Source organism: Herpailurus yagouaroundi, unplaced genomic scaffold (genome assembly GCF_014898765.1).
Source record: "Herpailurus yagouaroundi ecotype Mexico unplaced genomic scaffold, PumYag 140, whole genome shotgun sequence".
Classification (NCBI taxonomy): domain Eukaryota; kingdom Metazoa; phylum Chordata; class Mammalia; order Carnivora; family Felidae; genus Herpailurus; species Herpailurus yagouaroundi.
In genome coordinates, this window is record NW_024412395.1 from 85,142,778 (window position 1) to 85,157,757 (window position 14,980).

Here is a 14,980-nt window from a genome sequence, read left to right on the forward strand (position 1 = left end):
TTTCAGATACCTGAATTCTTTTGGCTTACAGCGAGATGATTGTTATAAGATTCTCCATCAGGACCTTGTATTTTTAAAAAAATGTTTTACTCATTTTTGAGAGAGAAAGCATGAGCGAGGTAGGGGCAGAGAAGAGAGGGAGAGAGGATCCAAAGTGGGCTCCATGCTGACAGAAGTGAGCCTGATATGGAGCTCGAACTCACGAACCGTGAGATCATGACCTGAGCCAAAGTCAAATGCTCAACCAACTGAGCCACCCAGGCGCCCCAGAACCTTGTAGTTTTAAACTATTTTCCCACTGATGTGCTCATCATGGCTCAGTGTTAATTGGGGCCATCAGTTACTAACGTCGACGATATATCGTTGTCGACTTTCTATATTTTCTTCACATAAAGATCCCTGACTAATTTCAGTCAGGAGCAAGGGGGTGAATAAAAACCACAAATGCTTTTAAAGCATCATTAGGAAGTCCTTCAATTAATGAAGGGTCAGAATTATTTTCCAAGTGCAATTGCACTCCCAGTCCACTAACGTTGGTGTTTATCTCTCTGTTATGCCTTGGGGAGAAGGTCACCATTCCTTGAGCTTTTCTGAAACCTGTCAGCAGGTCTGGCTCCTTGACTGAAACAAGTTCTTGGCCACGTACGTGACTTCTGGAGAGAAAGCAAATGCCATGATCCCTCATTACCTGAAAATAGTTGTCCTGCTGGGATCTGCCGATGCTCCTCTGCCAGCTGATTGCGTCCGCACGCGCTTGCCTTGGTGTGGCTGCAAAGACTGCACTTGTGACCCCACAGAGTCCGCCCTTATGAGAACATTTATCCGACTGTGATGATCATTGAAAGCCAAATTAGCTGAGTAAATCTATTGGTCCTACAAAAACAAGGCAAAACAAAGCAAAGCAAAATAAAACAAAATGAAACAAAAATCTTTGTCCTGAATGATCAGGAGTATATCAAGGGTTCTTCAGCTCTCTTTGGAGCTTTAAATAGCTTCCAGTCTTCAGGGGGTAAATGAGCTTGCAGGAGAGCTCCTTGCTTCTTCAGGCCCAGGTCTCATGGTGAAGACACAAAAAAGGTAACTTGGATTGTAAATGACATCAGAGATGCCTCTGGTCTACAGCAACAGACATAGCATTATGGGGCGATTGTAATTCCCACAGAGATCGTGAATGGACTCTAGGCAGTAGCTTTTCCTATGTAGGTGAAATGGCTATCAAGCAAGGGTGGCAAATTATCACAATGAGCAGAACAGCGCAGTATAGGAGACCAGAGGGCTGGGGAAACTGAGCTGGGCTAGAGAGCACTTACCCTGTCTTTACTCAGCTCCAGTCAATTGTCACCACATGGAAAATTGGTTCTTTCCTTGGCCCTTCCGTTTGTTTTTTTTCACAGGAGCCAGAAATCCAGGTTTGTTTCTATTTTTTAAATGGTGCAGCCAATTCATATTTTAAAAGCACTGTGTGGGTCAAGGTGATGTAGCCAGAACCTGTCTTTGTGTAGGATTGAGCCTGTTGGCCCCTAGTATGTAACTTCAACGTACATCAGTGAGACATTTTCGCACATGGCCCCCTGAAATCTTCGGACAGCCCCAGTGAGTACACAGACATGGCCTTGCTCCCAGGCGGGGTTGTAGGTTTCCGACTGAAGGGTCGTGCAGGTGTTCACATGAGTTCCCACTTACAATGCTGACTTAACGTTGTTTTGTGTGGATGGCGGCACAGCCATTGAAAGCAGGCCGCCCGAAGGTACATCCTTTTGGTGGTGGTTTGTGTGCCAAGCTTATTCAGATGTGTTCATTCATAAGCAATGAACCAATCCTGCATTGGCAAATGGGCTTTTTCTCAGGGCTCATTCCTCAGTGTTCAATGAGACCTTGTCTCAATGCTCACTAAGGCGGCTTAGTGACTCCTGGATCCTAAGCCATGTCTGCCACCTGTTAGGGTCTGGGGTTGATTATGAGTGCCTGTGACCTGGCAAGCTTAAGTACTCGGCTAGATTCTTAAGACAGCCTTTCTTTCTGTCTTTGACTCTCAAAATCAATTGGATGTAGGTGTGAATCAGCTAATCCAGAGGTCCTATGTAATTTTCTGGATCCAGGGAAATAGGGAAAAGATTTTTGAGCAAAGAGATGCTGAAACATTCAGCAGGAAGGAACAACTTGAGTTGTTTCTGATTACGAAAAGCTACATGTCTATTGCAGAAAAATTGGAAAACAAACAAAATTCAAAGAAAATCAAAACAACTATAATCTAGTCAGCAAGATGTAACCCTCCTCCCATCACTATTTTATTACTTTCTTGAATCTTTCATTTGTTTTCTCTCACCACTACAGAAGCAGCCCACAAAAGTAGGCAGCAAGTGGGTCTCTCTGAGGATGTGTTTCAGTCCCCCTCTCGTGTACGTGTGTGTGCTCAGACGTGTGTGTCCTGTGTACTATGTTCTGTGTTCTACTGGCTCCACAAAAGCATGAGACTATCAGATCATTAGGGCAAGGAAGTACTTTCTACTCTCTTGGCCTTAGCTCAGCCTGTTTCTTCTGCTGGGAAGACTTCCCTTACAGCCCCGGTCAAATTTCAGTGCCTCCCCAAGTGTCACTTCAAATGTTGCCTTCTCCATGAAGTCTTTCGTGGTCCTTCCACTGCTTTCTGGGGATGCACAAAGATGGCGGCTCCAGGTAGTGGTGGAACTGGAATGAAACCGCAGGTATTATAAGCTCCAGAGTCCATGGTCTAACCACATTGCTTTATTGTCCCTCTTTATCCTCATTTTACAGTTAAAAAAAAAAACACAAAAAACCTCAATGTCGAAGAGGGTTCTATAAGTGACAAGGCAGACTCAGGACACGGGCAATCGAATTCTGGGTCTTTTTCGGAACCCAGGAGAACATGGAATATAGCACATATAACACAGGAAAATGAGCAGGTGGATGTTAGTGGTAGACCCTTGGAGAGAATCACTTGCTGCCTACCCTTGGGGGCTGGTTCAACAAGGAGTACTGTTGGAACCACTACTCGCTGCCATCGCTGGGAGACAGGGAGTGTCCAAGTTCAGAGAATCTGTATGGTAGAATCTTCCATTTCTAAATGTAAATGTTAACCTTTTGTACAACTAGAGAGAGAGAGAGAGAGAGGGGCTAGTAGGACTGAAGGAAAAGCCTGAAAATCAGTCCTATGGCATTTCACCTAAGAGGGAGGGAATATGTAAACCAGCGCGAAGTATCTTCAGGACGTTACGTGAGAGAAGAGATAGGATTTTTCTGTTACCTCTGATGAGTGAAGCAGTTTTCCATTATAAAACTGATGACTGAAAGGTTACAGAAATGCTATGTGCCATCCTATATGAAGAACTTCATTGAGTCAATGAGTAATATGAAAATCTTCTAATAAAGGCACTTTGGCTAGTTATGGTGGGTCAGGAAATATGATGCCCAGATGTTGCCCTGTAGGATGTTATGGTTTAATAAAGGAGCTGAGAAATAGGGGAAGAATGACCATTTACGATGAAAGTGTCACACTAGGTAAAGGAAATGCAGCTAAACTATGGAGGATCAGAAGAGGAAAATGCTACAGAAGTGAAGGAAGGAGATCCACGTGAGGAATAAAGGGAGCATAAAGGATTTATTCCTCTATCTGCTGAGAGTAGTGCCAGAAGGTGAGCATCAGCTGTGCATCCTTTTGAGGTTTGCCTCTACTGAAGAAAACTGCCCTTGTTGAAGCGGCCCACATCCAGTGGTGGATCAATGTGGGGTTATCAAGGCTCCACCCTGGCTCAGGACAACTCTCAGGGCCAGGCCAGCTCCAAGAGCTCCTCCTCTTTGGGGCCCGCGAGGAAGTTCATCTCCCTCTGCCCAGTCCTATTCCCTTCCCTCCCTGGTGGACAGCTTGTCCCTACTCTGCCCCAGAGTCTGCTTCCCAGGGAATCCCATCTGGGACAGTCGCCAAGCAGCTATGGGTTTTATCAGAGCGTAGAGTATAAGGAAGAAAGGAAGGAAGTGAGGATTGACGTGTAGCCCTGGATAAAGTTGTAGATTCTGAACTGTCGTGTGTGGACTTAATTCTCTAGCAGTTGAAAGCAGGTTTATGACGGTCAGGATAAGGGAAGCGGTCTGGCAGTAGTATATAAGATGGATTGTGGGTCAGAGAGCTGGGAGGTACCATCCAGACAGGTTAGAATGCCACTCCCATACCGCAGATCCAGGTAATGAGGAATTGACATTGGGCTCTGGAAAGGCAAAAAAAAAAAAAAAAAAAGTGAAAGAGGCAGATCACACGGGTAGGATCAACAGAAGCTGGCAGCTGGTTGTGGGAAGGAAGAGAGAGGGAAGGGTAAAACATGAAGGCCAGGTTTGATACCTGGTAGTTGGGATGAAGGGGGCAGCCTGGAGGAGATCCTGAATTAGGGGGCAAAGATGTATTCCATTTTGGATCTGTTGGCATCGAGGGGCTTGATGAAAATCAGGTGAAGTTGTCCAGCAGGTTAGTGAAATGAATATATAGAATATCTTGGAGGGGTCAGGATGGAAATATTTAACTCGAGTACCATCTATAGATGTAATAATTTGAACCATAAAACTAGAGTCAAATTCTTGAAAACATATTACAGAAAGGGAAAGGAAGAGAGTGAGGGAGACAGAGAACTGATGAGATTGGGTGAAAATCTGGAATAAATGGAGCAGAGGAAGAAGATGACTTCCATGAGATCAGCGCTATGTGCTAAAAGATACTACCGGCAGTGGAACTGAATTCTGTTGGTCCCAAGGACAGAACGTAGCAAGAAAGGGTGAATCCAATCTTCCTGCGGTAGCCATGATTCCAACCAACTTGAAATCAATAATGACTTTCCATTAAGGGAGTATTCAACTCCCCCAAGTCTTGGGAGCTTCACTAGGATATATTTAATTTTTTTGAGGAAAACTGGGATATCCAACCTTGAAAAAACTTTTGACAGGATCTCCATATAGCAAGAGAATGGATTAAAAAAGATCCGTTTGCTTTCATTACTGTAACCATAATTACACTTTCTTTAGTCCAAAGCTGAAATTATGAGCATTTGGCATTCCAGAAACGAGAGATGAGAATAACACTCCCATACTTATTAGAAGCCAGATATTGATTTATCAGCAGAGTGGTTGTTTCTTATCAACACCACGGTGGCTCTCCACAGAAAAATACTGCCCCTGGGCCACAATGATGTAAATGCAGATGCATGGCATAAGGTGGAACACAATTAAGCCGTCAATTGTTCTTCAGTCTCAAAATTACATTCTCAATACTACACAAAGAAGCGGGGAGGTGCTGAAGACATTTTGTTGGGCATTTTGAGAAATGTGAGTTGAACAAAGGAAATAAAAGAAGCCAATCCAAGTAGAAAGTCATGGTTATAGGTAATCAAAATGACTCTGTAGTTCAGTGAATTCTCAGAAAGTTGTATAACCTCTTCCTTCCTGGTGATGTATTGCCCAGAGCCGCATTTCATTAGCTATGGTTAGAAATGAAGAAATAAATTCTTCTTTATTAAAGTTAAAAAAAAAAAAACTCTGAGAAGACCTTGTACTCAAATATTTATATGAGACCAAACGCTCAGATGAAAGGAGGAAAATGTAGTCAATTCAGTCCATTTTGGCTTTGTTCTCAGGATATATATACCGAGTAGGTAGTTGTCCATATAAAATAAAAAGCCTTTTGCTTTTTAGAGATGAATGAATTACAGATGAATGTCCCTGGAAGAAGTCCTTTGACTATCAAAGTTTGTACCATTTCCAGTGAGTTACCCGGAAAAGCAAACAATTCATATATCCACATTTCACATATCACTTATATTAGTGGACTATTACAAATATTTTATAACATAGATCATCTCTTTGTTTGTCTGACTTTCCCTTTGTTTGGCTATAACATGGACCATCTCTTTGTTTGGCAAAACCTTATTTTGAAGGTTAGTTAAATAGCTCTGGAATTAGTTTGGTCGGAACACTTTGTGTATATCGACTTTTATTATAGCGAAAGAGAAAGATGAATTTTGAATTCCTTGCACAAAAAGTGATCGATATCTAAAACTGAGTTCCTTGCATAAAATGTGATTGACAGCTAAAAATAATGTTGACATCTTGCTTTTGAAATAAGAGAATTTTTTCCCCACCACAAAAGATTTAAAACCTGGAAGCACCCCTAAGCGAATAATCCCAGCCCTTCGTAATACTCTTCTCCCCGTCTAGATTTTACGAGAGCCTGAGAATGCCTTCAATTCCCTATTCAGTATGAGAGAGCCTGTTCTATAGGATGTATCATGGGGCTAATGCTTGTTCTGGGAACCATTTTAGAAAAAGGGATAAATGTGGGATCATGGTTCTGGACAGAGTGTGGTTGAACTATAGTGATTTAGAAATGAGGTAGGTCATGTTTGTAAATACGACTTTTCTCAAAAATGGTCAGACAGGTCATGAGTCTATTAGCATACGAGCATGGCTTTAACTTTGTTTTGTTTGTTTTGATTTTCTCCTTAATTTTACTGTTTTTTATATGGCTTAAACATTTACAACTGAGGCAGATAAACAAGAGGTTCAATAGTCTTTACAAGCAGCAGCTCACCAGTGTTGCCAAAACTGCCAGGCATTTGATGAAATGTTAAAATAATACACATGCTTCTGGTTATGTGGGTCATTGCCTGACATCTTTCTGGTCTTGAAATGGATTAATGCAATGGTCATATAGTCATATCATAGATTTCCTCGAAAATTCTCTTGTTCCTGTTACCTAGTAAGCCAGAGGTGTTGAACTGAAAGCTCAAGAAATTTGTTCCAAAGTCAATGTTTTCTGCTGGGGATGGCAAGTTATGTTGGACGTCCAAGGTAGATGTCATGTTTGAGTACAGAAGTGGTCAATTTTCTGATAGCAACTCTGGATCAGGTTTACAAGTTGAAAACAATCACAAATGTATACACAGGAAGTGATAAACTTCTCACTAAGACTTAATCGATGCCTTGGCTGATGTCACATCTTTGTTAGAGTCTAGAAGTTTTCTGCATGGTCATTAGTTCAAAGTCAACTATGAATGGGTGTCCCAAGATGTTAGTTAGGTATGAAACTTCATCTGAATATGGGATCCCAAGATGGGATGGAGGTACATATACATACATACATACATACATACATACAAACATCTATATATACATATATATTTGAATATATAACCTGCTTTTCCATATCTGTGCCTATGTAAATTAGGTATAATTAAATTCCCTTAGAATATAACCCTCAGATATGTCAGAAGCATGGAGCCTGCTAAAAGAAATTTACTCTTCTTCAGGAGCTGCTGGCCATTAGGGAAGGGGTGGATCTCCTATTACTTGGAAGGTTTTCAAGGAAGAGGTTGGGGAAGGGTTAAAAAGAAGCCTGATTGCAGAGCGGTTGACTGGTGAAGATGCATATGCTCTCCACATATCTTGGTAGGTTTCAGTAGTTTCGTATGTGTATGCCTAATGACACTTGAATTTGGTTGATACAAGTCAAATTTATAAGTATAAGGGGCTGATTATGTTCTAATGAGTACTAATGCAATCTCAAAGCTTCCATGGATTGAAGGCCTAAAAAAGTTAGAGGACTGAAGTCACTTGTGCAATAAAGCCATGTTTTTCTTCTCAATCTCTATTGTAATACGTGATTTTATTCCCTATATTTCACTCTTGCTCTTAAATGATCTGGTTTATATATTTGTTTACTTAAATATTTTTGGTCTTCTCTAGTAGAATGTAAGTTCCATAAAAGCAAAGATTTTGCTTACCTTGTTTATTGATATATGTCCCCCATGCCCGTAACAGCAAATGGCATTGTGTGTGTGTGTGTGTGTGTGTGTGTGTGTGTGTAATATTGAACAAATGAATTGCTTTGGTTTGGGCATATGCGTCAGTATATTTCAATACCTTATTCTTTGCCTGTCTTCATCTACTATGTTCCCCACTAGGTTCTGGATTTATGAGTGGTTTAAAACATATCTTGATGGTCTCTCATTGCACTTAGTAGAGGACATGCTTTCAAATAGTAAATATCCAGTCATCTCAACAATCTCCTTTCTTCTCAGGAAGATGCTGTGGATGGACCCTCACATTTTATTGTCCTGACCTTACCCCAGAGAAGGAGCACAGGGATGGGGACTCATCGGTCCCCATCAGTCAAAGGGAATAGAGTGTGGTTATCCCAAGAGGGACTGGAGTTCAGGACAGGGTGTTATATATTTCCAGTTTCCCTCCTTGTTTTATTAGCACTAGTTAAATGACTAGGTGCTCTAATAGAAGACATCCTAAATAGCCAAGAAATTCTTTTTTTGGTGAATGAAGTTTTGCATCATTTGTTTTATCTGAGGAAAGAAGAACATTAGCTCAAGAAGGTCGTTTTCTTAAAGACCTTCCATAGGTGATACGTACTTAAAAATATTTTTTTTGCTTGAAATATAAGTAAACAGAATGGGATTAGTCATAATTCTTGGTCCTTGATATACTCTTTCATTAATCCATTGAACTTTTGTATGCCGGTATTTATTTACTTGCCTACTTATTTATTCAAAAGTCTATAATATATATAAAGAATGAATCTGCTATTCACTGTGATGGTCAGAACATTCATAGTAACTAACATTGTCTGTGTGAAACTCTGTGTGAAACTGTCTTGTCCAATGAACTCTTCCCTCCTAATGTAGTTACTACCTTGATTCCTATAATAATTTTATTGCCATTTGAAACACACAGTTATATTCTTTTTTTTTTTAATTTTTTTTTCAACGTTTATTTATTTTTGGGGGACAGAGAGAAACAGAGCATGAACGGAGGAGGGGCAGAGAGAGAGGGAGACACAGAATCGGAAACAGGCTCCAGGCTCTGAGCCATCAGCCCAGAGCCCGACGCGGGGCCGGAACTCACGGACCGCGAGATCGTGACCTGGCTGAAGTCGGACGCTTAACCCACTGTGCCACCCAGGCGCCCCCACAGTTATATTCTTTTAAATATTCCTAATAAATGTGTTGCTTGGTTTTAGTTGTCTTCACTTTATGAAAAGGGTATCTGCATTTGTATGTAATCTTTTGGGAGTTCTGTTTTCCTTTTCAATATATTTTGAAAGCCATCCACGGTGTTCCAACTAGCCGTACTCCTTTCATTTTAACTACCGTGAAATAGTCTGTTGTGTGACTCTACTACCATGTATTTATTTATTCCCTACTTTTTGGGGTTTTGTGTCATTTCTGGTTTCTTGCTGTATGAATGGTATCTCTGCGAACATTCTTGTGCATATTTATCAATGTACAAATGCAAGCATTACTCTGGTGTTTACACTGAGAAGTGTATACTTACTCACAGGGTATAGCAATGTTTAACTCCTCTCTATAATGATTATACCACCTCTAATTCTTAATTTCAATGATTTTCTAAATCCAACGTTTCTAGACATTTATTTCATCAATAGATTATTCCCATAAATCATAGATAACAAATTGAGAAAGCAGAAAAGACTTTTGGAATTATATAATTGGACCCATATCATTTGCAGACAACATTGATGCATAGGAGAGCTGAAATGCCTTGCTCAAAGTCCTAGAAACAAGGGGCTTTCAGTTGTATACCCAAGTAGCTTATGCAGCCATCACTGTATTTTTACTAGCATCTTCTATTTCTCAGAGAGAAGTGAATATTATTAGTGAATAATAGTGAAACTTCCAGTTTTTTTTTTTCAACGTTTATTTATTTTTGGGACAGAGAGAGACAGAGCATGAACGGGGGAGGGGCAGAGAGAGGGAGACACAGAATCGGAAACAGGCTCCAGGCTCTGAGCCATCAGCCCAGAGCCCGACGCGGGGCTCGAACTCACGGACCGCGAGATCGTGACCTGGCTGAAGTCGGACGCTTAACCGACTGCGCCACCCAGGCGCCCCTGAAACTTCCAGTTTTAAGATAAAGAAGTTAAGACCTAGGAAAAGAAAAGATAAGCAGCAAAAAAGTTATCCCAATTTAGGGTTAAAGTTGCCTCATTTTCCATCAGTTCACGTTGCCTTGTGGGGCTGACTTTGCTGTTTGCTTCTCCCAAAGCCATTCCCAACTCCCTGCACAAAGTACTTTACCCCCTTCCACTGGAGCTTTTTTCCCCCAGACTTACCTGCATCTATAAATGACCATGTGGCCTAGGTGTAGCCTATGAATTTAATGCTAAGTCCATGGTTTTAGGAATGTTTTCATTTTCTTGATTAAAAAGTAACAGAGGTAGCTGGGCCGGAACGATCCTTCTACTTATTTCCTGCCTTGAGTGTAGATGTGACGTCTGGAGCTGTGGCAGCTAACCTCAGGGTCCAAGGCAAGGATAAGGGAATCAGAAATGTAGGGCCTGATATTTTTGGTCACTGAAGTAATATTAGCACCCACACTTCTCCAGACCTCTTCTTAGGTAAGAAAAAGAAATCCCTTTTTATATAAGCTACCGTAATCAGGTTTTTGGTTATTGTAGCTTACTGTGTTTCTAGCTAATACAACATGTCACCAAAATGATCTCAAACTAGATTTAGCATGTTTCGCATTTTCCAGTGACTGAAAGTTAAACTCTTGTCATTGAATGGGAGATGTCTTTTCCTCAAGGAAAATGATTTGATACTTTCATACTTAGCATCTACTTTTAGATTATAGTCTTTCAATAAAAAAATTGCATTTCAGAGGATGTATTTATAATTAAATCAAAGTAATATCTCCATCCAGCAAAAGTGTGATAAAAAGTTTGAGCACTGGATAAAGAATAAAAACTGGGGGCGCCTGGTGGCTCAGTCGGTTAAGTGTCTGGCTTTGGCACAGGTCATGATCTCACGGTTTGTGGGTTCGAGCCCCGCGTTGGGCTCTGTGCCGACAGCTCAGAGCCTGGAGCCTGCTTCCGACTCTGTGTCTCCTTCTCTCTGTGCCCCTCCCCCACTTATGCTCTGTCTCTCTGTCTCTCAAAAATAAATAAATGCAAAAAAATTAAAAAGAAAAACTAAATTGGCTGACTGACATTTTAATTTCTTTGTCCAGTCATAAGAAAGAAATATGACTAATGCAGAGTTGTTAAATGACACTCACTACCCCAGTCTCAGGTTCAAAATGAGACTATTCTCATAAATAAATTCAATCCACACTGATTGGGCTTTAAAGCTGAGAGAGTAGTCAGACATGATCCCCATTCTGAAGGAATGGTTTGGGTGGGAGTAGGAAGGTGAAGAGAGACAGATAAGCATGTATATCAATTAGAATATAGTAAGTGCATAATGAAAGTATGAACAAAATTGTGGCAGAACAAAGTATGAACAAAATCTAAGGCAGAGAAAAGCTAACTCCCTTAGAGGCACATGGGTCAAGGAAAAGTTCCTCATCCCAGGAGCCCTGCTCATACTGTAAGATGTTTTCATGCCTTCGACATATAGGTCTGTGTCCTTATTGTTCTTTCGCAGATGTTTTCTTCTGGACCAAAATCCATGATTGTCACTGGACCTCTGACTTTTTGACTGTGAACCCCTCTACTCCTCCCACACATGGTGAGATAGAGGTTTTATGTTGGTTCTTTTCCTGCTACTCTATCATTATTAAAGCCTTAGGGAAAGAAACTTGCTAAAACTTCAGACCTTTGTCATAGTTGCTTTGGTATACAAACCAAATTGAAAACAAATCACTGGTGGTGTAGTCTCCTTTGGAAATGAGTAGCCCAAAAAGACAGGACTTACAATGGTCATTTTTGAATGACTGGGATTCTTGTAAGAGATAAACTCAACTGTTGACAAAGCCATAAGGATACCTATTGGCTTTGCAACCTACTAGAAAGAATGGGCAAAGGATGGATATATCTTGAGAAGTACCTCCAAAAAACCCACCATTGTGCCTATGATCACAACTACAGTACCTTCACTTGTACAAGCAGGAAAAACATGAATGAACTATTCCTGTGTCACGGAGTAACTTTCCTTTTCTGCACATTTTAGAATCAATGCCCAGTATCATCTGACTACTTCACTGCAATGTGTCCTTATGAATTTGATGACAACTAAAGAATGACTCATCCACTTACCCCAATGGGCATTCCAGGAAATTGTCCTTGTTTATTGCCATCTTCACATTATGGAAAAGCATAAAAGAATGAGAGAAAGTAATTATTTTTACTATCTGATCCTAAATGTTAAAGAAGCACCCTATTCTTAAAGCCTGCCCCCATCATTTGCAAATTAATGCACTGCTGAAGATGCAAACTATCTATATAACTGCTCTTGAACTTCATTAAAATTAATCGGAAGTCCTTTTTAATGTCTTTGAGAATTGCTTCAAGTGGCAAAAATCAGGAAATCTACCCATGGGGCACATTCAGCTAATTGCGATTTACTTCTCAACTAGTCATTCTTTCGCCCAAGGCTGCAACTGCATAAAACTGAAACAACTCTTTGGATGACAAATGCCAGTCAAACCGGTTTTTTGGCATCACGTAATTTTAAATGATCCATTGGTTCTCCAAATATTTTTAACAAGTCAGAATGATGATATGATAGATTGATTCCAGATACAGCTTATTAAAATGATTCTCTAAGTTGGACCCGCCATATCCTCCCTCCCAGTTGGTACTGGGGACATAGAGGAGAATAACAATAGACTACACAGTGAAGAGAATAGAGAGTGACAGATAGTAAATGTTCTCATGTTCTCATTCTTACCAGCCTAGTCACCCAGGGAAAATCCCTTAACAGCAAAATGGGGGAAGAGAGGATAACATACGTTTTCCTTAGGGTCACATGAAACCAGGTATATGGAAACAATGTTTTGTAAAATGTTGCTGACTAAAAGTCATCATCGTTAGGGAGAGTTTAGTCTATGGAAATGAAGTCACAAGGATAAGATATCAAACTAAACATTCTAATATGTTACACAGAGCATAAAGTGTTTTATTCAAATGATTTGGTGGTGGCTTTCTTTTTATCTAAATTCCAGAATTAGTCTGCTATTTTTCTCTTGCGATTATTAAGCTGATGAGAAGGCCCAGATAGAAGACATACATATATTTCTTCCCAAGAATCTCTCCAGATTTCTCTGATAACCGAGGAATGAATACTGAATATACATTACAACAGAGTATATAGTCATTAGGATCTGCTTTTAAATAAAAATATGCAGGCATGCCTGGGTGGCTCAGTCAGTTGAGCTTTCAACTCTTGATTTCGGCTCAGGTGGTGACCTCACAGTTGGTGAGATTGAGCCCCGCATCGGGTTCTGCACTGACAGCACAGCACAGAGCCTGCTTGGGATTCTCTCTCTCCCTCTCTCTGCCTCTCTCCCGCTCTTTCTCTTTCTCTCAAAATAAGTAAATAAACATTTAAAATAAATACATAAATAAATAAATACATAAAATATTCACTAATTTAATTTTCAAGTGTAAGCTGGTGAATCGTGTTTATGAGAAATGTTTACAGCTCATTGTTTTCCAGGATGGCACTACAAAAGTTATACTGAAGGTCAAAACTTCCAGTCCCCAGTAACTATATTAGAAAAAAAATAGCAATGCCACACGTCCTCAGCTTTTACAAATAGCGGCGACCATTTCAATTCATGATGTTCACACTCACAGGAGAGGTGGAGCTCAACTACCGGGGTCTTTACCTTCAACCCATTTCAGCGCTCCTTTGAGTGGTTGCGCTCAAAATTCAGAGCTGTCCCACCTCTGAAATGTGAAATGTAAATATCCCTCTCCTTGATCAGAGCCTCTCTGCCTTTCAGTAACTTCCTTCTTTATTCCTCTTACACCTGCCTTTTCCCTCCCTTATTGAGACCTCTCATTGCCTCCATTTCCTTCTAGTCTTTCCTTCTCCACCCCAGTCTCTTCTCTTTTGCTAACTTTTAAGTTAGTCCTTGAGTCCTTTGCATCCATCTGTGTCAGCATTTACCCAACCCTAACACTAGGCGAATGTAATAATGACCATTCTTTTCTCCTACGTTCGGTCAGATGAACGCCGCAGGAGAAAAATAATAACCAGCATTTTTCAAGTACTAGCTACACGCAGCACCATTCTAAGTATTTTCCGTGTACGATCTCGTTTCATTTTCACCAGCCACAGGAGACATTTTTGCTCATTTTACATGCAGGAAAACTGTTTCACAGAGGTCAGGTTGCCCATAACATTACATCAAATCACGAATGCGGTCAATTGTAGACATCCTATTATTTTAAAAAAGCAAAAGAAAATGCTGCAGTTCTAACTGCAAAGTACCATCAGCTGGTAGATACATTCTGATTTCAGTGGTGTTAAATGTGAAAAAAATGCATCTAAGAATCAATGAAATATGACCTATGAGAAAGATACGGTGTCAGCCCAGCTAGTTTGGCTACAGAACATAATAGTCTTCATTCATTAAATTATTTTGCCTCATAAAAACCAGGCATGCATGCATGCAAATTTGTGGTCTCAAACTTTGCCTGGACTTATAGTACTTTCTTTAGTCTCTCTTTCTTTCTTATCTCCTCTCCTATCTTCAGTGATTATCCCAAAGTCTTTTCACTCTTAAGTTCCCTTCTTAACACCTCCCTTCGTTCATATTTTTGTGGCTGACTGTGCGTCTTACTTCATTAGGAAAATTGAGACCATCACTCACCATCTCAACTTCTGCACCACTGCCCACTTTTCTACCTACAGATATCCAGAGAGAGTCCCCTGCCCCCCACCCCCCCGCTTCCTCCTTGTTCATAGAGCAAGCTTTGCCCCCTTCTGGAAAACACTGGTTTGTTTTTATTTTCATTCCTCTTCTTGTTTCCTCTGAGACTGTTAGTTGTCCTTCTCTCCTGAATTTCGACTTCTCTCTCTAGTGGTTTCTCTCCCTCAGCCTGGAAACATGATAAAGACCCAACCTCCAACCTTCTTTCCAATCCATCTCCCTCTTCTTTTCTCAACTTCATAGAAGGTGCTTCACAGGGCCTGTCTGCATTTCTTCACTTTCCATTTCTCCT

At 40.6% G+C, this 14,980-nt stretch overlaps 1 protein-coding gene across 1 annotated transcript in view; it reads left to right on the top strand.

The window, feature by feature from the left end:
• Positions 1-8,209, top strand: part of ADAM23 (ADAM metallopeptidase domain 23) — a 188,659-nt gene extending 180,450 nt beyond the window's left edge. Inside the window, exon 24 of the mRNA XM_040476003.1 lies at positions 8,079-8,209. Within this exon, the coding sequence (XP_040331937.1) occupies positions 8,079-8,182 (104 nt within the window). The 3' untranslated portion in view covers positions 8,183-8,209. The remainder of the gene's footprint in view (positions 1-8,078) is intronic.
• The last annotated feature ends 6,771 nt before the right edge of the window (positions 8,210-14,980 follow it).